At 46.4% G+C, this 21,515-nt stretch overlaps 1 protein-coding gene across 1 annotated transcript in view; it reads left to right on the top strand.

The window, feature by feature from the left end:
- Positions 1-8,685, top strand: part of CRACDL (CRACD like) — a 65,418-nt gene extending 56,733 nt beyond the window's left edge. The window contains exons 8-10 of the mRNA XM_082642434.1: positions 5,731-5,903; positions 6,941-7,085; positions 7,875-8,685. Coding sequence (XP_082498560.1) covers positions 5,731-5,903; positions 6,941-7,085; positions 7,875-8,017 — 461 coding nt within the window. The 3' untranslated portion in view covers positions 8,018-8,685. The remainder of the gene's footprint in view (positions 1-5,730; positions 5,904-6,940; positions 7,086-7,874) is intronic.
- Positions 8,686-21,515: the final 12,830 nt, after the last annotated feature.

The following is a 21,515-nucleotide window of genomic DNA, read 5'->3' as shown; positions in this document are numbered from 1 at the left end:
GGAGGTGGAGCTAGGGCACAGCCGTGTCGCAATTATTAAAAATGGGGGCTTTCTCTGCCAGAAACCCCTTCTCATTCTTAAAATGCTCGGCACGGCTTTACAGATGCTCACGTGAGCATTAAAAGCCCAAGTTCTCTGGTAGCATCGCACGGCCTGGCTCACAGCCAGAACCGATACAGAGCAAAGCAGACTTTGCCAGCCTGTATAGATCAGGAGCTGTCCGTGTCAGGTGAGACTGACAGTAGATCAATAAGTACTTTTGTAAAAACCTTCAACTTTCATACAGGGAGCCCGAAGAGTGGGTGAGGCCCTTGTGTCCCCAGGGTCCCCTTCCCCCGCCCTAGCGGTCCCCTTAGTGTCTCTCCGGGCACACGGTCACCTCCGTGTAAACCAGGGTGATGGCAGAGGGGCTGGAGGGGAGACAGAAACGGGGGACGGCTCTGGCCTCAGCTCGTTGTCACGCAGGCTGGTGATGCTTGCACTTCAGAGCAGAAATCTTAGGGAACTCGGGCCCCTCCATCCACAGAGAATATTGTGAAGAGCTGGGAATGAGCTGTGGATACGCGTTTTTAAGATGACAACGTAACAAAAGAGATTCGAAGCTGTGTGCGGGGATGTTAACATAGCGCTCTGGGGCTGTGTTGATTCATGAAGAACTTTGTTCTCCTCCTTTCTACTTCTGCTTTCTGAATTTGTACATTGTGCATGTGTGTTTTTATGAACAAGAAAGATATTTTATAAAAGGAAAAAGATTCTTTAAAATTGCTGCTCCAGAAGCGGCAGCATCTACCAAATGTTTACGAGGTGTAAGAAGCCTGCCGTCCTACTGTGTGTTAGCTTAGGGCGGAGTACCTGCTTTATTTTCTTAGCCAGAGGGCAAGAAACGGTGGTGGTTTACATTGTACAGCTCATTGCCTCTCACTCAGAAGATGGTGTTCTTTTTTTTTTAAGTTATTTCTTCAAGTATAGTTGATTTACAATGTTGTGTTAATTTCTGCTGTACAACAGAGTGATTCAGTTATACATTTATATACATTCTTTTTAGTATTCTTTTCCATTATGGTTTATCACAGGATTTTGAATGTAGTCCCCTGTGCTATACAGTAGGCCTTTGTTGTTTATCCATTCTGCATATAATAGTTTGCATCTGTTAACCCCAATCTCCCTCTCCATCCCTCCACCACCCCTTGGCAACCACAAGTCTGTTCTCTGTGTCTGTGAGTCTGTTTCTGTTTCGTTGGTAAGTTCATTTGTGTCATATTTTAGATTCCACGTATAAGTGATATCATATGTTATTTGTCTTTCTCTTTCTGACTTACTTCACTTAGTATGATAACCTCTAGGTCCATCCATGTCACTGCAAATGGCATTATTTCATTCTTTTTTATGGCTGAGTAGTATTCTGTTGTGTATATACACCACATCTTCTTTATCCGTTCATCTGTTGATGGACACGTAGGTTGTTTCCACAAGGAGATGGTGTTCTTGACGAGTCCCAGCTGTGTCCTGGCTGTCACAGGGGGTGTAGACCCCTGTTAGAGTCCCACCCTCGGGGTCCCCAGCCCCCTCTCCCCACTGTCTGTAGGAACGCTGCCTATGCCCTGTTCCATACAACTTTCTCCAATGAGTTGTAAAATACTCTTTTTGGCTCATATGAGCCATCCAACTGCATGGTATAGGAATTCATCAGAGCTGTGTCAGTGCCGTCATAGTCAGAGTGACACCAGTGCCAGGAGCCCGACACTGAGCCCCCCGGGGGCCGGGGAGCCAGCTGGAGCACTGAGATGCCGGGGCCTCCTTGGCCTCGCACAGCCAGCCACCATTTGCCTCTGATTTAAAGCCCAAGATGGAAATGTTGTCTCCAATACACTTAGTCTTGACTGAAGCATTAGAATATCTTGTTGACTGAAGTAGTGAGTTTCAACCCCTAGTCGAAGCCCTCTCTCCAGTCTCCCTGTGTTGCAGCAAAGGCCAGCACGTGCTGGGTATTGCTGGGAGGACCGTGTGACCAGACATCTGGTCTGGTCGAGCAGAGGGCACGACCAGCCACTGAGCATGAAGGAAAGATCTAAGAGGAAGTGAAAGGGCCCCTTTAAGAAAAGTCCAGAAAGACAGATTATGAGGACTCTCTGGAACAAGGGATGGGAAATGCAGACTTTCTGTAAAATACGCAGCCACCCAGCCTGCCTTCTGTGTGCCGGGCAATCACTGGGTTCTCTGGACAAGAAATAAAATGTAAAATTACATTGTAGATAAGCTAATATTAGAACAGCACTTGCTATGTAGTCTCTGCCGTGTGTTTGTTTAGTAAATAAGTTCTAATGACCAGAAGCATATGTCAGGGCTTCCCTGGTGGCGCAGTGGTTAAGAATCTGCCTGCCAATGCAGGGGACACGGGTTCGAGCCCTGGTTCGGGAAGATCCCACGTGCCACGGAGCAACTAAGCCTGTGAGCCACAACTACTGAGCCTGCAAGCCACAACTACTGAAGCCTGCGCGCCTAGAGCCCGTGCACCACAACGAAGAGCAGCCCCCGCTCGCCACAACTAGAGAAAGCCCACGCGCAGCAACGAAGACCCAATGCAGCCAAAAATAAATAAATTAATTAAAAAAATAATAATAAGGAAAGCATATGTCAGTGGGGTGGATGGTCAGCTGGCCGATGTGTCGGGGCAAATGTCTCAAGAGAGTTCCAGAGGATTAGGAGGGAGAGCATGTCCAGCTAGGTGACCAGAACAGGCTTCATAGAGGAGATGGCATCCGGGTGCCAACTTGGTGGACGTGAGGGGGTGATCCTGGTGCCAGTGTCCAACTGCAACCGAAAGTGGGGTCCGGCTGCTCGCCTCTCAAAAGCCATTAAAGAGGCCAGGTTGGTGGAAAGGAAAGTTTGCTTTATTTTGGATGCCAGCAACTGGGGTGGGGGGCACCTGTCCAAAGGCCGACTCCCCCCCACTGACAGTCAGGGGGCAAGAGCTGTTATAGACAGAGTGCAGGGGCTACACGCAGAAACAGCACAGTCAGCTCTGACGGTCATCAAGAAATTGGTCATCAGTGGTCTGACCAGCGTCATCTTGACTGTTTTAGGTACAGTTAATCTTTAGTTTCGGGGTGGGTTTGTTTCCATGTCTTTGAGGCCAATTCTTGGAACTGTGGCAGCTTATGTCATGGAACTTCTTCCACCTGGTGAGGGTTTCAGTATCTATAAGACAGCTCACAGGAGATGGCTCAGAATATTATCTATTCCCTTGAGGAGGAACTAAAGGTCCTTGACTTTGCTTACTGACTCAACTATTATTGTTTGGTCTCCTTTGACTGTTTTCCTTTGTTTCTGTATTTTCTCACTTCTCGGATTAAATTTATTCTTTGGCTAAAGGTTTTCCACAGACAAAAGGCAGGCGGAGGACATGGGGGGCAAGGACCACAGGGCCCTGATCTGATTCACAGCCTGTCCTGGACCGTGGCCACAGCCTCCCTCCTCACCCCCCGCCTCCAGCCTGCTGTCCCCTTGCTCAGACTTACTCCTCGCGCAGCCTCCAGAGTATACCCAGAGTTTAAAGCCCTGTGGCTCCACGTTATAGACAAGAAAAAGGCCAGGGAGGCCCCCTCAGTTGGCCTAGCCTGCGTTCCAGCCCCTCTGGGCCGGCCTGCTGGCAGTTCTGCCCTCTGCCCTATCCACCTGGGAGGCCTTTCCTTACCCCTCTGCTCAGCCTAGAAGGTTCCTTCTCCAGGTCCCAACCACAGACAGCATCCTCAGGTCCTACCCACCGGTGTTACCCTGTGTCTACACAGCACGTTGTGAAGTGTAGCATTTTCCAGTTTCCATTGAGTGACTTGTTTTTGCTTCGTCTCCTCCACTGGACTTGGAGCTCTTTGAAGAAACAGGGTTTTTTTTAATTCTTTCACCTTAGCATTTAACACAGTCCTGCCCATAGCAAACAATGAGTGAATGAATGAATGGGAGGGAGGAAGGAAGGAAGGCGGACGGGGAGTAGAAATGCTGGGCTCTGGCTAAGAATAGACATAGGGCTGGATTACACATTTGGAAGCAATCTGAGCAAATCTGAGTGTTGAAGGTCAGGAGTGGAACAGAGACCATTTGGGGAAGAAGAGAAAAAGGCTGAGGGTTGGGAACAAGGAGAAATTCCAGGTTTAGGAGCAGGAGTCCAGCAGGGACCTGCAGAGGGGATGCCCAAGGTGGACAGGCCTCCAGGATGGGTTATATGGCCACATCCGAGCTTCAGGGGTAAAGTAGCCAGAGGATGGGAGAGTCCTCTGATCTATGGTCCAGTGGTTGGGCGTATGGAGAGTGTAGCGCTCACGTTGTGTCAGGATCCAGGATTAGCTGAAGAGACACGGGCAGGAGCCATTGGAGTTGAGGGCAGAGGAGGGTCAAGAATGGGGCTCCAAGGGGGGTGGCGAGGCTCCTGGAGCTGTTTTTTGTTGTTGTTGTTGTTTTGAGCTGTGGGAGACCCAAGTGTTTTGCAAAGCAACGGGGAAGTGGTCAGAGGCCAGGGGGAGCCTGAGAGGCCGGAGGGGACAAGGGGGTAAGTTGAGGAGACGGAGCAGGGTTTGCAGGGGCCAAGGACAGTTCAGTGCATGTGAAGCCCAAGGTTCCTCTCCACCTGCCGGGAGGCCAAAGCTTGCAGGGCAGTGGCTCTGTCCCTCGCCCCTCTTTGGTGACCAGGGGACTGGCAGAAAAGGACTCCATGTTGAACTGGAGACGGAAGCCAAACCAAATAGAGTAAAATTCTAAACATGCCAGAACAAGGGGTGGCATCTATCAGGCCACAAAGAATGAGGATGCTGACTCTCCCTGGCCGTCCTCGCATGTGGCTGTGACCCGGGTGTGGCCTGTACCTGCTGGCGGGGCTGCCCTGTGGACACGGGAAGCAGGAAGGAGCCGGGTGGGGATGGAGGTAACCATCCACTTGCTTTGTGGGCTGGCTGGCAAATATTCAGAGAGGACAGCTTGTGGGGAACCCTTGGATTCAGGGTGCTTTCCAGAGACCTGTGAGAAGCCACTTATTTAATCATTCCGTTTCCTTGAAGAAAACAAACTGGCTTCTTTTTTCTGTCGATGAAGATAATAAATTCTCATCATAGAAAATATGAAAATACACAAGAGTCAAAAAGCAAGGGAAAGGGGGGAATGACCCACAGTTTTACTGCCCAAAATAAGCACTGCGAACATGGAAGGAAATTCAGCAAAATGTTTTGGTTTTAAAGGCATTATTTCTCTTCTCTCCTGAACATCAAGGAAAACAGCCACAGCTTACTTTTGGTGTCAGTCTCCACAAGGGAAGGTTGTGCTTATAATTTCTAAAAGAAAAGAGAAGAAGAACGTCCCAAGTAGATCGGGTATTGGGTGGTATGTACTGGTCTAGAGTGACAGCCCTATATTAAAGAAACCTGACCTATTTATGTACTGACTCTTATCTCATTCTCTAAGGTATCCCATAGGAGGAAGGCGACTTTAAAATGTGTGTATAGGAGCAGTTGCATTTGATTCTTTGTGGCTCAGACTGGAGGAGCATAATCTCTTTGATTTGTCTTTAACTGAGAAAACGAAGTCCCTGAAAACAAAGTACTAGTGTCACCAGAGAGGCTCCCAGACCTCCTTCCCTGCCGCCGTCTCCCAGAGCCCCTGTGCCGTGCTCTCTGGGTGGGAGAAGCCACAAGGGGGCTGAAGGTGACCAGGACTGTTTTGCATAACCTGTGTCTTTACCCACAGAGAAGGCAGCAGGGCCTGGGACCGACGGCCAGCCCGCGCCGCCCTGGATCACCGTCGGGCGGCAGAAGCGGCGAGGGGCCCCGGAGCAGCCATCCAGCCAGGAGGACAAGCCTGGGGCTGGGACCTTGAAGTCTGACACAGGAAGGCCAGCCAAGGCGCCCGAGAGAACCCAGGTGCTTAGAGCAAACATTCCCTGTCCCTGTGGATGCAGGGGAGAGCCCCCGGCGGGGCTGGGACCCGGGACCCCGTGATGGCCTCATGTCCTGCACGGCCATTACAGGGACCGTCGCCTGTGATGACTGCTGCTCTGATGTCTGCCCTGTGCGTGTGCTGGGCGGCTAGGGCGTCAGAGAAGCCATGGATCACTCAGGCGGTGGAGACAGCCCTGTGCTCCCGGCCTCCTCGGCAACGCAGCTCAGCATCTGGAGAGATGGACCGGGTTAAAATAACTTCTCAGTTGGACGCTAGGCGACCATGTCAACAGCTCCATCTCGACTCATTTTGCAATAATGACCGAGTTCTGCTTTTGCTGCTATGCTGGCCACCCGCTGGGGTCCTTATTCCTCACCTAGGACTGCAGGGCTGGAACCTGGGGCTCCCTTTTACACTCCGGACTGAAAACAGCGTTACCAAACCCAAACAACTGTGCTTAGAAGCAGGCTGAGACTCGGAGCTTTTATGTTCCCCCAGTTGCCATGGTAAATCCCAAAGCACATTTCAGCCATGCGGGGAAGTGAGCCTGAGCCTGCGGTAGAACCTGCTTCTCTCCATTTTAACCAAAACCACAATCGTACCCAAGCTTGGAAACCCTCCTGCAGGCTTAGGGAATTCATAAAACAAATATTCACCAGTGACCCCGGCATCCATGATCATACCAAGTGTCATAAAAGTCTCAGAAACTATTTCCAAACACAGTTCATTTTGCCTTTCCAATGGAACCCTGCTGCCTGACGTCTGGGGTTGAGGCCAGGGCTGGGGACAGGGCAGAAGCCAGGACACCTGTGTGTGCCCAGGAGGCCTGCACGAGTGGACTCCGGCATCCTGGAAGCCAGATGGCAGCCAGTACCCAAAGCAGAGCTCCCCCGAGAAAGTGCCAGTAGCATGATGCACGTTGACAGAAAAACCCCGTGGGTCATTGCCTTTGGTTAGGTTTGTCCCCATCTGAATCTCAGGTGACAGGACAGCGTGTGTCTTTCTTACGTCCTCACAGGAGTCTGTGAAGCAAGCCGACTTCGTCCGCAGCAAGTCTTTCCTGATGACCCCTGCCAAGCCCGCTGTGGACCAGAGACAGGGGACAAAGCTCCACCTCCAGGAGGGGCTTCAAAGAGGGATCTCCTTGTCCCATCAGAACTTGGGTATGAAACCCGAAAAGAGTACTGAACACTTTGGAATGCATTTCCGGGTTTGGTCCTGCCATGTTGTGTTCTGTTTTGTTTTTCTGAATGACTTGCCACGTTGATTTTTTAAAAACAGCTTTTATTGACATAATCATTTACATGGCAAAAAACTCACCCATTTTAAGCATACAGTTCAGTGAGTATATATTTACTGAGTTGTCCAGCCATCACAGTCCAATGTGAGAACATCTCCCTCACCCTAAAAAGCTACCTCATGCCCATTTACAGTCATTCACCATTCCCACCCCCCAGCTCTCTATTTTCTGTCTCTCTCTGTTTGCCTCTTTTGGGATGTGTCTTACAAATGGCATCATAAAATATGTGTTCTTTTGTATCTGGCTTCTTTCACTGAGCATAATGTCTCTAGGTTCATCTTTGTTGTGGCATGTATCAGTATTTTTAAATTTAGTTTTCGTTGTGGTAAAATACACATAACAGAATTCACCATCTTAACCCTTTTTTAAGTGTGCAGTTCAGCAGTGTTAAGAATATTCACACACAGAGTTCCGGCAGCTTTACTGGGAAAGTTTCTCTCACCTAACTGCATCACTGGAACTGTTTGAGCCTGCTCTGAAGTCTTTTTAGCACATAAGTTATTCCACGCTGAAATCTTCTTTACACGTTTACAGGCTTTATGTTTGAGACCACGGTTAAGACCTTGGACCTGTAGTTTAAAGGCGTGCAGGAGGCTTAAGTGCAAATCCAAACTCGTTTCTCACATTTCCGTTTGTTTTGTCTTCTCTCCAGCAGCCCAGTCGGCAGTGATGATGGAGAAAGAATTGCATCAGCTGAAGAGGGCCAGCTATGCCAGCACAGACCAGCCATCCTGGATGGAACTTGCCAGAAAGAAGTCACAAGCTTGGAGCGACATGCCCCAAATTATAAAATAGGTTAACAGTGTGCTGGTAAAGAATGTCCACTACCTTGACGGGTCACTTTCTTTAAAACTGCCACTAAATCAAGGCAAGCAAACTGAAACTTGAGTGATTTTATCATCAGGTTACAGGAGAACGAGCTCGGGGAAGAGGAAGAAACCAGGCAGACAAGTTGGACAGACACATCGCCAAGGGCCTGGGCCAGAGGTGCCCGAGGACAAGAAAACCATTGAAAAGGGCCAGGAACGAGGTTCTGTGCCCACAGGTATGAATGTGAGTCTTTCAGAATCCCCAGGATAAAGAAGGCTCGGGCAGGGAAGGAAATGCAAATGAAGTGTGGATGCAGAACTCGGAGGGCCTTCCGGGAGAACGTGTGTCTGCACCTCCATCTGAGATCAGCTGTGTCTCTGGCCATTGTCCTGCCTGTGGAGCCCATCTTCTCCTTTCATGTTTACTGTTAGGCATGACATTCATGGTAAAACAGGGATGCCATTTCCAAGAGCAGCTATAACACGGTCTGTTTTCCTGAAGGCAGCTACTCCAAGAAGGAGTGGAAGGAACACAGCAGGGTTCATCAATTCATAGACTCTTTCCAAAATTAATTTTTAAACTTTTCCACTTGGCACCTGTATCCCTCACTATTGCACAATGCATTGCCTGTTCAATAAAAGGTTTCAAACCTGCTTCCGTGACACATGTTATTTCCGTGCTATTTCTTCTCACAATGAGAGAACGTCCTCCAGCAACTGAGTTAAATGCAATGTGTGGAATTTCATTTAATATAGATCTCATGTCAAATCTCAGTTGGGTTGATTTGGGAGTTTGGGGTGTATGAGATCTTTTTTTTCCCCGGTAAAATTTTGGTCTTTGTTTTTGAAAATCAGAAGCTACTGTAGGGTTTTTGCTCTTTACAACTATTTGGTACAACATATTAAAAATATAAAATGTCCTTTAAAGTTGCGATTCTTTAACATCTCATTCATCTAACCTGTATGTTTCTGTTGAAAACTAGGTTATCAGTGCATTAACCAGGATGATCCATGAGTGGAGAATGTGGAGAAGCCAGGAAAGTAAGAGCATATATTTGGGATCTCAGAATTACGTCTCAATTATATAATACCTCTATTTTTAAAAACCTTTCCAATTTGTTCCTTTGAACAAGCTAATCTCCATGGGAATGTGTATAGCTGGGGACATTTGGCCATCAGAATCAGTAAGACGTCATATATAATTTGATTTTATATACCCTAAGTTCTGCTCCTTTTATTGTATTTTCCAGCTGTTAGAACCATACAGCGTGGTCAGGTCTACCTGTATTGAAAAAGTCCTGGGATAGTTGTTTTTTCCCCAACCAAATTGATCTATTAACTGCATTCACTTAGAGAACATCAATGCCAAATTCCATGGTGAATGTACTCTAAATGAGAACTCCCTCCATCCAGCCTTGCTCCAAAAGCTTAGATGTGCATAGTTTTAACTAGGAAAAGAAACATGTTGTCTGTTATTACTCAACACCATCATTTCTCCTATTAGCAGAACATTTCAGATGAACAGTTTTGAGGCAGTGGATTTCACTGTAATATCAAAAGTATTTGGTTCCATTTTGTTGAAATAGAGGTTGATATTCTCTGTGCGTTGCAGGACTGGGTTTCATTCTCTCTGGCACCAGGTAAGTTAGGATGGTATAGAATTTTAGGACACTGGGAGAATTCCCTATAGTGGGTGGGGGTGGTCCTGCAGCTGCCACCTCTCCCTGTGCCCTGCATGAAAGTTGTGACCTTCTTCCATAACAAGAAGAGCTGAGACAGAGGCCAAAATTTGGAGATGGTGTGGGAAGTCTAGACTGGAAATGGAGATGGTAAAAGCCTGCAAGGAATTGTCAGCTTTTTTCAGGTTGTCAGGTTTTTCCTAAGAAGAAAGACAGTAAGCAATTCCTGAGTTCTTCCTCTGTCCTGGGCACTGCTCTGAGTGCTTCGTACCTATTATTTGTAATCCTCTCCACAGTCCTTTGGAGATAAGTACCAATCTCTACTTTGCAGATGAGGAAACGGAGGCATTTCATTGAGATTAAGGTCACCTGCCCAAGATCTCATAGCAGAGCACCTGGTAAGTGGCCCCAGACCCCATGCTTTTAAACACTACCCTCAAGTGAATCCCCATTTTTAAAAAACATCAGTGTGGAGGTGAATCGGTGTCCTCAGAGACATAACACAGACAAGGGAGTGCTAAACTTGACCTTGAGGGCTCCTGCATGGCTATAGACTGAATTTTTGTGTCTCTCCAAAATTCGTATGTTAAATCCTAATGCCCAGTGCAACAGTGTTAGGAGATGGGGTGTTGGGGAGGTGAATAGGTCATGAGGATGGAGCCTTCATGAATGGGATTAGTGCCCTCATAAAAGAGACCCCAGAGAGCTCCCTTGCCCCTTCTGCTGTGTGAGGATACAGTGAGAAGATGGCCATCTATAGACCAGGAAGAGGGCTTTCACCAGACACTGGGTCTGCCGGCACCTGGATCTTGGACGTCCTGTCCTCCAGAACTGTGAGAAACACATTTCTGTTTATAAGCCAACCATTCTGTTACAGCAGCCCAACCAGACTAAGACATATATCCTGGAGACAAGCGTACCTCGTGATGCTTCCCTGGTGACCATCTTGATTCCCACCCTAAAGTTCCTTAAAAGGACTGGAGAAAGTGTGAGGGTTCTTTTGTACTTTATCATCATGAGCACCTACACGGACTGTGAGATGTTCCCATTCATTCCTTCACTTCGTTCAGTCAACACCAGTGTGCGGGCGCTCTACCAGGGCCTGGGGGCACCCTGATGAGCAAATGGGCAACATGCATTCTATTCAAGGGGGGGGCACTGAGTAATTAACCATGAAATCTGAGAAAAACATGGAACAATAGCAGTAAGTGCAATGGTGAGCCTGAAACAGAGGGACTTGGTTGTGGCCGAAAGTCTCCTGAAGATTGGGTGGTTAGGAAAGGGTTTGCTCGAGAGATGACCTAATTATAAAAATGAACCCACCATGCAGTGATCTGGGGGAGTACACGTGGAGAAGAGGGAACCACTCAACCAAGTCCCAGGCCCTTGAACTTGGCCGGTTCAAGAACAGTGTAGCTGGCATGTGCAGGACAAGGGGAAGAAGCACGTGTGGACATCAGGAAGCAGGTCAGGTGGGGAGACAGATTTTGTTCTGAGTGCTTTGGGAAGTCAATGTGATCTTGGGTGGCCTCGGCCTGCAGTGGCTTGAAGCAGGATTTCAGTTTCCAGCCAGAGATTGAGGTCAGGTAGCAGCAGTGAGAGTGCTGAATTCTACCCACCAGACCACCAGGGACCAGTGGCCAGTGACAAGGCCCTGGCCTGTCAGCTGTGTAGAAATGAATTTCCACATAGAGATGGAAAGTAGTGAAACAAGTAAAGTGTTTATTAGGAGGAAAAGAGTATAGTACGTGTGGATAGGCGCACAGGCGGGCTCAGAGAGAGAATCATGCCCTTTTGTAGTAGTTTGAATCACTTTTATGGGACGTTCCTTCCAGGTTTCCTTTGACCAGTCATCTTGCTTTGCCTCGTTCTGAGTCCATATTTGGCTTATCTCAGGGTCCTCCCCTGTGTGTGTGTGCATCTCTTAGCCAAGACGGATTCTAGTGAAGAATCTATGGATAGGTTGACATCACTTACTGAGGTGGCACCCCCTCCCTTTTTGACCTCCAAGGAGCGTTTCTGCACATGTGTAGTTGAGGAGGTCTCCTTGACTTTGAGAATGAGGAATATATGGTCTTTTATCTGGGCAGGGCCCAGCTTCCTCCATCATCCAGCTTTTATGGGGTTTCTCCCATTATGGAGTTTCTGTCCACAGGGGAGAAACTGTTCAGCCTGGGGGGCCCATCCATCTCCTGCCTCAAGTGAAGGAGAGTGATGGGAGGGGAGGGGATTTACATTTTAAGAAGCTGGCTGTAGCTGATGGTTGGGAATGGATTGTGTGGGGACACAGTGGAAGCAGGAGGCTAGAAGGATGTTGCCGTGATCTGTGTGGGATCATCATGGTCTAGAGTCATGATGGAGGTGGAGAGAAGTGGATGGATTCAAAATACTTTTAAAAGGTAGGGTAGGGCTTCCGTGGTGGCGCAGTGGTTGAGAGTCCGCCTGCCGATGCAGGGGACATGGGTTCGTGCCCCGGTCCGGGAGGATCCCACATGCCGCGGAGCGGCTGGGCCTGTGAGCCATGGCCACTGAGCCTGCACGTCCGGAGCCTGTGCTCCGCAACGGGAGAAGCCACAACAGTGGGAGGCCCGCATACCGCAAAACAAACAAACAAACAAAAAAAGTAGGGTAAAATCCAATATGCTGGTGGATATGATTTGGAAAAGGAAAGCGTGGCAGTGGAGATGACACCTAGATTTCTGTTTCGAGCTCCTGATGAGTTATGTGTCATTTACAGAAATGGGAGCGGGGGAGAGGTGCCACAGAAGGAGTTCAGTTTTGGACGCCTTCAAGTTGAGATTCCCATTAAACATCTAAGGGGAAATATCAAATAAAGTTATAAACTGGGACATCATCAGCTTTAGATGGAGTAGGAATTCAGGGGTCTGAAAGAGGGAGAGAAGGGTCCCCAGACTGATCTGAAGAGAAAGAGGAGCCAGCAAAGGAGACAGGGAGGGTCTGTGAAGGAGGAGGAGGTGTTGGCAGAAAGAGGGAGGCATCAGCTGTGCAGGCGGGGATGTTCCAAGACATGGGGATGAGAGTGACCCCTGGCCCTGGGAACAAGGAGGTCATAGGCGACCTGTTCGATTTCAGTGGAATGGTGGGAGGCAGAAGCACAGGTAGAGTAGGTCAAGACCAGCCAAGCTGTTGACACGTCAGCTACACGCAGCTTTCAAGAACTGTTACTGTGAATGGGAGCTGAGGAAATGGCCGTAGCTAGAAGTGGGAGAGGTGTGTAGCCAACAGAGGGTTTGTGGTTTGTTTTTTCACAAGGGACATGCAAGAGCGTGCTCATGCGTGGATGGGAGTAAACTTGCAGGAGGGCAGGGAAAATTGCTGATCTTCGTGAAGCGCACTTCACCTTCCAGGGCTTCCAACAAGGAGGAAATGCCTGCGCTTGTGGGCTGTTCTCGTTCCTGGAACCAGGAGCCCCCCGGTTTGGATCCAGCTGCCAGGGGAGGCCCCATTGTGACGGCAACATCCTGGTCACGCCCTCCCCTGCCTGCCCTGGGTCTTCCGTTCCCACAGCCCCCTTCACGCCTAGACGTGTGCATTTGGGGGGCTTGTTGCTGTCTTTCCCCAGAACTTGGCCCCTGAGCAGTCTGCAGAAGGAGTCCATGTGCACCTGGCGTTCTTTGTCTTGGTCAAGCCTATTAAATATTTGGGGGTGGGGTGGGGTCTCCTGGAGGGGACATTGCCTCTCTAGCTTCCTCATCCTATAGCCTGCCCCCGCCAGCAGGGCAGATAGTTCTTGGTTATCTCAAGCGCATCAGGCCTACCTTGACCCCTCCACACACACCACTCCAAGCAGCTTAACAGAATTGCTCCAAAACAAATGGCGTCATCTTGCTGAGGGGAATTCTGATGAATAAAATTTTCTCCATTTCAAGCCTATCCAGTTGTTTGAAGAAAGAAGAGAGAATTGACCTCTTCTCCACAGGGAGCAAACCAGGACCAGAAATGAATGTTCAAGAGAAGGACAAATGAAGAAAAGTTTTAACACTCACAGTTGTCTAGCGTGGGACAGGATGCCCAGTCAGGGGTGAGCAGGCAGTGGGAGGATGGCCATCCCTCCAGGATGATGTACCTATGCCCGCCCCTGGAAAGGACTTTGGACTGGGCGGCCTCCCCAGCTTGGAGTTACTTTGGATCTGCAACCTGTAGTGGTCCAGGTGGGGCCTTTTACGTTAGTTTTATAATACGGTTACATTACATTGCTCTTAATCTAATTATTACCAAGAAGTAATCATCCAGAAAATCATCCGAGTGGGCTTTTATGCAGAATGTAGTTGTCCAGAGTGCTCTGGAAGCTTTTTATTACCCGGAGAAGGAAGCCAGGTGGAGCCAGCCAGTCAGAAGATGGTTCTTCCCAGTCCTCCCTAGAGACGTACGTGATGGGGAGAGGGATCCAGATCTGCCCCCCCCCGACCAAGCACTGAATCTTCTGGTCAGTTCTGTGTAACTCCCATGTGGACAGAGATACTCATTCCTTGGTTGATGAAAATAATCTCTAGCAGATAGGCTTTTCAGGGCCAAATAGCAGAAGTAATGCAAGCTGAATGCATGTGTTTTGGGTAATAGCACAGGTGTTCAGGCAGTGGTTGACATTTGCTTTATCCACGTGCTCTAGCTTCCTTCCTGCCTCCTCCATAGGGAAGTTATCCTCATTAGCATGGAAATAAAGGAGAGATGTGTTTGTTATGCCCAAAAGATTCTCAAAAACAACAACAGTCAGGCTGGTTGCAGGGTGTCCTCCAGGAGTTTGCTTATTGACTTCTCCTAAAAGCACCCAGAAGTATCTGCAGAGAGGCCAGAGGCCTCCAGACCTGCACACCCCTGAGCATGAGCCAACCTCCTTGCCGAGAGCCTAGCTTGACAGTTGCTATTACATTTTGAGAAAACAGTCACCGTTTAGCTCACTATCCAATAAAGAACAAGTTGCCCCTGGAAGATTCCCCACAGGGATAAGGATTCTGGTATTGGGCTTCCCTGGTGGCACAGTGGTTAAGAATCTGCCTACCAATGCAGGGGACACGGGTTTGAGCCCTGGCCTGGGAAGATCCCACATGCCGCTGAGAACCTAAGCCCGTGCGCCACAACTACCGAGCCTACACTTTAGAGCTCTCAAGCCACAACTACTGAGCCCATGTGCCACAGCTACTGAAGCCCGTGCACCTAGAGCCCATGCTCCGCAACAAGAGAAGCCACCGCAGTGAGAAGCCCACGCACCACAATGAAGAGTAGCCCCCACTCGCTGCCACTAGAGAAAGCCCGCACGTAGCAATGAAGACCTAGCACAGCAAAAAATAAATAAATACATAAAAAAATGTATTTTTTAAAAAAATTCTGGTATCAAACTTAGGAAAATGCAGAATTGCTACCAAGACAAAGGAAACTAGAGACAACTCATTAGGGAGTCCTTTAGACAAAATAAACTCTCTTTCAGAAGCTGAAGCCTTTAAATTGAGATGCTCCATCTTTCTTCCCAAAGGAGGGGAAGGAGGGAGATGAACAGATTGTTTCCACTGTCTACCACTCCCCCCACTTCATCGACCAGCTCATCCGTAAGGCTCAGGCCCTCCCATCAGGTGGCGTTCCCAGGCTCCCATGAGGGCGGAGCAGGGGACAGAGTCTGGATGCTCACAACCGTGCTGAGTACAGGGCAGCCCTCAGGAGCCCTCACTTCACATTGCCTTGCCTCTTGGAACTCTGTCCACTGGGGGTGCTGAAATGCTTCGAGCCCCTGGAAAATTTACAAAGGGTGTGGGCCTGGGCACTAAATTCAAAGGCGCCAAGTTGGAGCCAACTTCCCTGGCAGTGGTTGGAGCCAGACATATCCTGCGTCACCCAGTGACCCTGGAAGTCCCCGCAGCTCCTGCCCTGATAGGCTGCTGTTCTGTGCATCCACTGTCCATGTCTGCACAGGCTGCAGCGGGTTTCCAGAGCTCTCTGCTGTTTCTGGTCTCTTCCCAGTGGGTGCTGGGCTTCCAAGCTATTATAGGCTTAATTGTGTCCCCTAATTCAAATGTTGAAATCCTAACCCCCCAGTATCTCAGAATGTGACTGTATTTGGTGATAGGCCTTTAAAGAAAGCCTGTCTTCATGAAGTTGAATGATTTCACTGTGGTGGGCCCTTATACAATACGACTGGTGTCCTAATAAGAAGAGATTAGACCACAGACACACACAGAGGGAAGACCATGTGACCACACAGAGAGAAGACACCGTCTACAAGCCAAGGGGAGAGACCTCCGAAGAAACCAATCCTACCAATACCTTGATCTTGGACTTGTGTCCTCCAGAGTCATGATAAAATAAATTTCTGTTGTTTAAGGCACCTAGTCTGTGGTGCTTTGTTATGAAAGCTCAAGCAAACTAATGCACATAACTAGTGGGGTCTACATTTAGAGCTGGGGTTGCCTCTCGGTCTGGGCTGGGAGAAGTGACCTCTTGGGCCTCACCCACTCCAAGCCTTTGTGGTGAGCCACAAACAAGGTCAACTTATTATCTTGAGAAAAAGCTTTGATACTTCTGGCAGGTGATTGTTTATTTTAAAAAGAGAATAATCCTCAGTTTTTAATTCTTTCTCTCTAATTTCTGATACTTCGGTCTCTGTGCCCCTTACTGGTTCTCAGGACATTCCTTTGGTTCAGTCTGGAAGGTGCAGGTTCCATTTGCAAGGTTCCCATCAACCCTGACAATGCCATCTTTTACTGGTGACTTTGTGCCCTCAGCAGCATCCAGCAGAGTGGTGTACCTGGTGCAGAGTAGATGCTCAGTTAATGTCTACCGAATGGAGGAATAAACAAGGTATTTAGTAACACGGATGTTTCCATGCAGGGTCAGTCTATCAGAAAACATCATTCTAGTTACACACACCTCACCTTCATTCACTCCCTGCTGGTCAGAGTCCAGCCCAAAGGTTCTTAGTTGGAGTGGAAGGGCAGGGGGAGGTAAAGGAGGAGGTAGGAAAAAGAATCAGAAATTCCAAGGGGAGTTTTTCAGACTACCCAAGCCTGCTTTTCTCTGGCGCCTATCAGACCAAAACTACCTGGTATGTGGAATGCAGCCTCTATGTTGGCATTTGGTGGCCCCAGACACGGTGAATGTTCTCGATCAGTGTTCCATGTGCACGCAGGAAATGCTGTTGTTGGGTGGAATTTTTGTAACTGTCAATTAAGTCAAGTTGGTTGATAGTGTTGTTTGGGTCATTTGTATCCTTACAATTTTTTGCCTCCTTGTCCTATAATATGCTGAAAGAGGAGGGTTGAACTCTCCAACTCTAATAGCGGATTTGCCTATGTCTTCTTTCAAATCTATTTGTTTTGGCCTTGTGTATTTTGAAGCTCTGTAGTTAGAGGCAGACACATATACGATTATTATGTCTTCTTGGATATTTGACTCCTTTATCACTATGTAATATCTCTTTAACTCTGATAATCTTCCTTGTTGTGAAGTTTACTTTAAAATTAATATAGCAACTCCAACTTTCTTTTGGTTAGTGTTTGTATATCTTTCTCCATCCTTTTACTTTTAACCAGTGCATGACTTTATATTTAAAGTGGGTTTATTGTAGATAGCATATAGTTGAGGCATGCTTTTTTTGTTCAGTCTCAGTCTTTTAACTGATATGTTTGGACCATTCATATTTTAACTGATTATTGATATGGTTGCATTAAAATTTACCATTTTACTAGCTGTTTTCTATTTGTTCCACTTGTTTTTTGTTTTTTCCTCTTTTACAGGCTTCTCAGTATTTTTTTATGGTTCAATTTTATCTCCTCTAGTGACTTATTATTTCTTTTAAAAAACGGATTTTTGAATTGATAAAGAGAATGTGATATATATGAAATCTTGACATTTGTGACAATATAGATGGACCTGGAGGGCATTATGCTGAGTGAAATAAGTCAGACAGAGAAAGACAAATACCATATAATCTCACTTATATGTGGAATCTAAAACAAAAACAAAATAAAAGGGAGCTCACAGATACAGAGAACAGACTGGTGATTGCCAGAGGCAGGGTATAGGGGGGAGTGGGGGAGGATGAAATGGATGAAGGGGGTCAAAGGGTACAAATTTCCAGTTATTTAAAAATAAGTCATGGGGCTGTAATGTACAGCATGGTGACTATAGTTAATAATACTGTATTGTATACTGAAAGTTGCCAAGAGAATAAGTCTTAAAAGTTCTCATCACAAGAAAAAAAACTGTAACTATGTGTGGTGATGAATGTTAACTAGACTTATTGTGGTGGTCATTTTGCAATATATACAAATATTATATTGTACACCTGAAACTAATGTAATATGTCAATTATATCTCAGATTTTAAAAAAACATTTAAAATCATTGCCGTAGAATTCATAATATACATTTTAAATAATCTGAGTCTTTCTTCAAATAATATACTATTTCACAAGTATAAGGATTTTAGAACAGCATACTTTCAATTCTTCCCTTCCACCTCTTGTGCCATTGTTGTCATACATTTTACTTTTACATATGCTATAAATACATATTTCATTGTTATATTTGCTTTTAACAGTTATCTTTTGGAGCAAATAAAAATAAAGAAAAATGATCTTACTTTACCTTCATTTATTTATGATGCTCTTTTGACCTTTATCATATTCTTTCTGCCTAAAGAACTTCCTTTAACATTTATGGCAGGGTAGGTTTGCTAGCAATGAATTCCTCATTTTTTCTGTCTGAGAAAGTTTTGATTTTGCATATCTTTCATTTTTTTAAGGCTATTTTAACTAGGTATAGGGTTTTGAATTGTGAGATTTTTCTCCCAGAACTTTAAAGATGTTAATACATTGTCTTCTGGCTTGCATGGTTTCTGACAAGTATGTTGTAGTTCTTACCCTTGTTCCAGTGCAGATAATGTATTTATTTTCTTGACTGCCTTTAAGATTTTCCCTTTGTCTTTGGTTTGCAGCAGTCTGTATGTGATATATCTAGGTATGTTTGTTTGTTTGTGGTATTTATCCTTTTGTTTTTCTCTGATATTCTTGGATCTGTGATTTTGTGTCTGTCACTAATTTTGGACAATTCTCAGCCTTTTTTCCTTTTCAAATATTTCTTCTGCCCATCTTCTCTTTCTTCTCCTTCTGTGATTCAAATTATGCTTATGTCTGATAATGTCCCATGCTTTAGAATGGTCTGTTCTTTTTTTTCCTTTTTTTCCCCCTTGGGGCCATTATCTAGTGATGATATGTTTCTTCTATTTTTAATTAATTAATTGATTAATTATTTTGGCTGCACTGGGTCTTAGTTGCAGCACACAGGATCTTTGTTGTGGTATGTGGACTTCTTGCGGCATGTGGACTCTTAGTTGTGGCATGCGGACTTCTTAGTTGTGGCATGATCTGTTCTTTGTTTGTTTTCACTCTTTTTCTCTTTGGTTTCAGTTTGGGTAATTTCTATTAAATTTCTTCAAGTTCATTCTTTACTCAATTCAGTCAATTCTAATGATGAACCCAAAAGCCCTTTTTATTCCCATTACTATGGGTTGGTTTTTTTTTTAATTTTTAGCATTTAAAAAATATTTATTTATTTTATCCATTTATTTTCCTTTTCTTTCTTTCTTTCTTTCTTTCTTTCTTTTTTTTTTTTGCTGCATTGGGTCTTATTTGTGGCACACGGGATCTTTGTTGAGGCATGCGGGATCTTTTCGTTATGGTGTGCGGTCTGCTTGGGTTTCTCTCTAGTTGTGGTGTGTGGGCTTCTCTTTAGTTGTGGCACACGGGGCTGAAGGGAGCGTGGGCTCTGTAGTTGTGGCATACAGGCTCTAGAGCATGTGGGCTCTGTAGTTTGCGGCATGCTGGCTCTCTCGTTGACGCACATGAGCTCAGTAGTTGCGGTGTGCAGGCTTAGTTGCTCTGCAGCATGTGGGATCTTAGTTCCCCAACCAGAGATCGAACTTGTGTCCCCTGCATTGGAAGGCAGATTCTTTACCACTGGACCACCAGGGAAGTCCCTTTTTAGCATTTTAATTTGATTCTTTTTCATGGTTTCTATTTCTCTGCTGAATTTACCAATCTGATCTTGCATGCTATCTAGTTTTTCCTTTAGGTCTTTTAAAATATTAATCATAGTTAATGTCTGATAATTCAACGCATGTGAGTCTGGTTCTCATGATTGTTTTATCTCTTCAGACTGTGTTTTCTTGTCTTTTTGTGTGCACATAATTTTTTTATTGGAAGTTGGAAATACTGAATAGGACAATAGATATTAAGATAAGTATTTTTTATGTTTCAAGATGGACCTGCCTTTCCTTCTCCTCAGACTTGGGGTGGTGAGTTGTGTTAATCTAGTCAGGAATTGGGCTGGTTTGAAGTTTCTAATTGGTTTAGCCACCTTCACTGCATTAGAGGCTTCAAATCCATCTAGCCATCTATATTTATGCCGTGGGCTAATTTGCCAGTGAGTTTTTCTGAAGATGTGCTCTCCATTTGGTGTTGGATCTTCCTGCTACTCCCCAGAGAGACTCTATCTCATGTAGTTCTCCCTGATGTATTCCACCATTAGTTTTTATTGGATGCTTGCTAGCGTGTATGAGGGAAGAGTGTAGGTGGGTCATGCTCTGCTATTCTGATTAAGCCTCAGTCTTAGGAAACCCTGTCCACCTGGGTCTCAGAGGTGCAACCGTCACAAGAATTCCTGTCCCTCCCCCGGGGGTAGAGCTTTTTATTTTCTGTTCTTCCCTACCTGCAGCAGGTTTCCACTGGTGACCTTAGGGTACAGTTTTTGTCACCCTTCCCTCTGCATATTAAGGCTTTTGTTCTCCAGGGAAGATATGGGCTGTGGGTCAGCTAATTTCGTCAGTGGCTGATGTTCCCCTCTCTTAGTCAGTAACACAGGAGAGTTTTCTCAGAAATCTTTTCTAATGCTTTCTGTAGTCACCTGGTGGAATTCCTGGGGGGAAATCCTGCAAGAGAAGCCTCTCTTATATTAGCTTCCATTCGGCTGTTAGCAATTTGTTCAAAATTTCTAACTGAATCATCATAGTGACCTATAAGCGTTCAGTGGCTTCTGTTCTAGGTAAGCAAATGCTTGTGTCCTTTTTCTCCCAGCATCTGTCTCTCTCTAGATTTCAGGTAAATTGTTTGTCTTGCAACCTCAGTTTCTAATGCGGCCAAGATAAGTCATTGATTTGTAGTGTGCCTTGCTATTTTCTTATTGTAAGTGTGGTGACCGCTCTCTTTCAAGCTCTCTACACCTCTGGGCCGAAACTGGAAGTCTGCATTGGCATTTTAATTAACACAATGTCCTGGGAAGAAAACAAACAAAACAGATTTCCAGTTTTTCCTGTCACCTTCATGCATCAAAAGCCAGAACTGGGCTTCCCTGGTGGTGCAGCGGTTAAGAATCCACCTGCCAATGCAGGGGGACATGGGTTCAAGCCCTGGTCCGGAAAGATCCCACATGCTGTGGAGCAGCTAAGCCCATGCGCCACAACTACTGAGCCCACATGCTGCAACCACTGATGCCTGCATGCCTGGAGCCTGTGCTCCGCAACAAGAGAAGCCACTGCAATGAGAAGCCCGCTCACCACAACCAAGAGTAGCCCCCGCTCAGCGCAACTAGAGAAAGCCCATGCACAGCAATGAAGACCCAATGCAGCCAAGAATAAAAACAAATAAATTAATTTAAAAACACTGGAAAAAATTTCTGTCAGAGTAAAGGCACCTCCACATAGAGTTAATGCCTCCAAGACGGTAGTTTTTACCTTTATATCTTCATTATGACTTCAGGTCATGGTGTAGTAAGTTGTTTTCTCACAGTAAACAAGTGT

Source organism: Mesoplodon mirus (assembly GCF_964341445.2).
Source record: "Mesoplodon mirus genome assembly, chromosome: 14".
NCBI lineage: Eukaryota > Metazoa > Chordata > Mammalia > Artiodactyla > Ziphiidae > Mesoplodon > Mesoplodon mirus.
The sequence above is the reverse complement of the archived record's forward strand: the minus strand, read 5'-3'. Positions and strand labels throughout refer to the sequence as shown.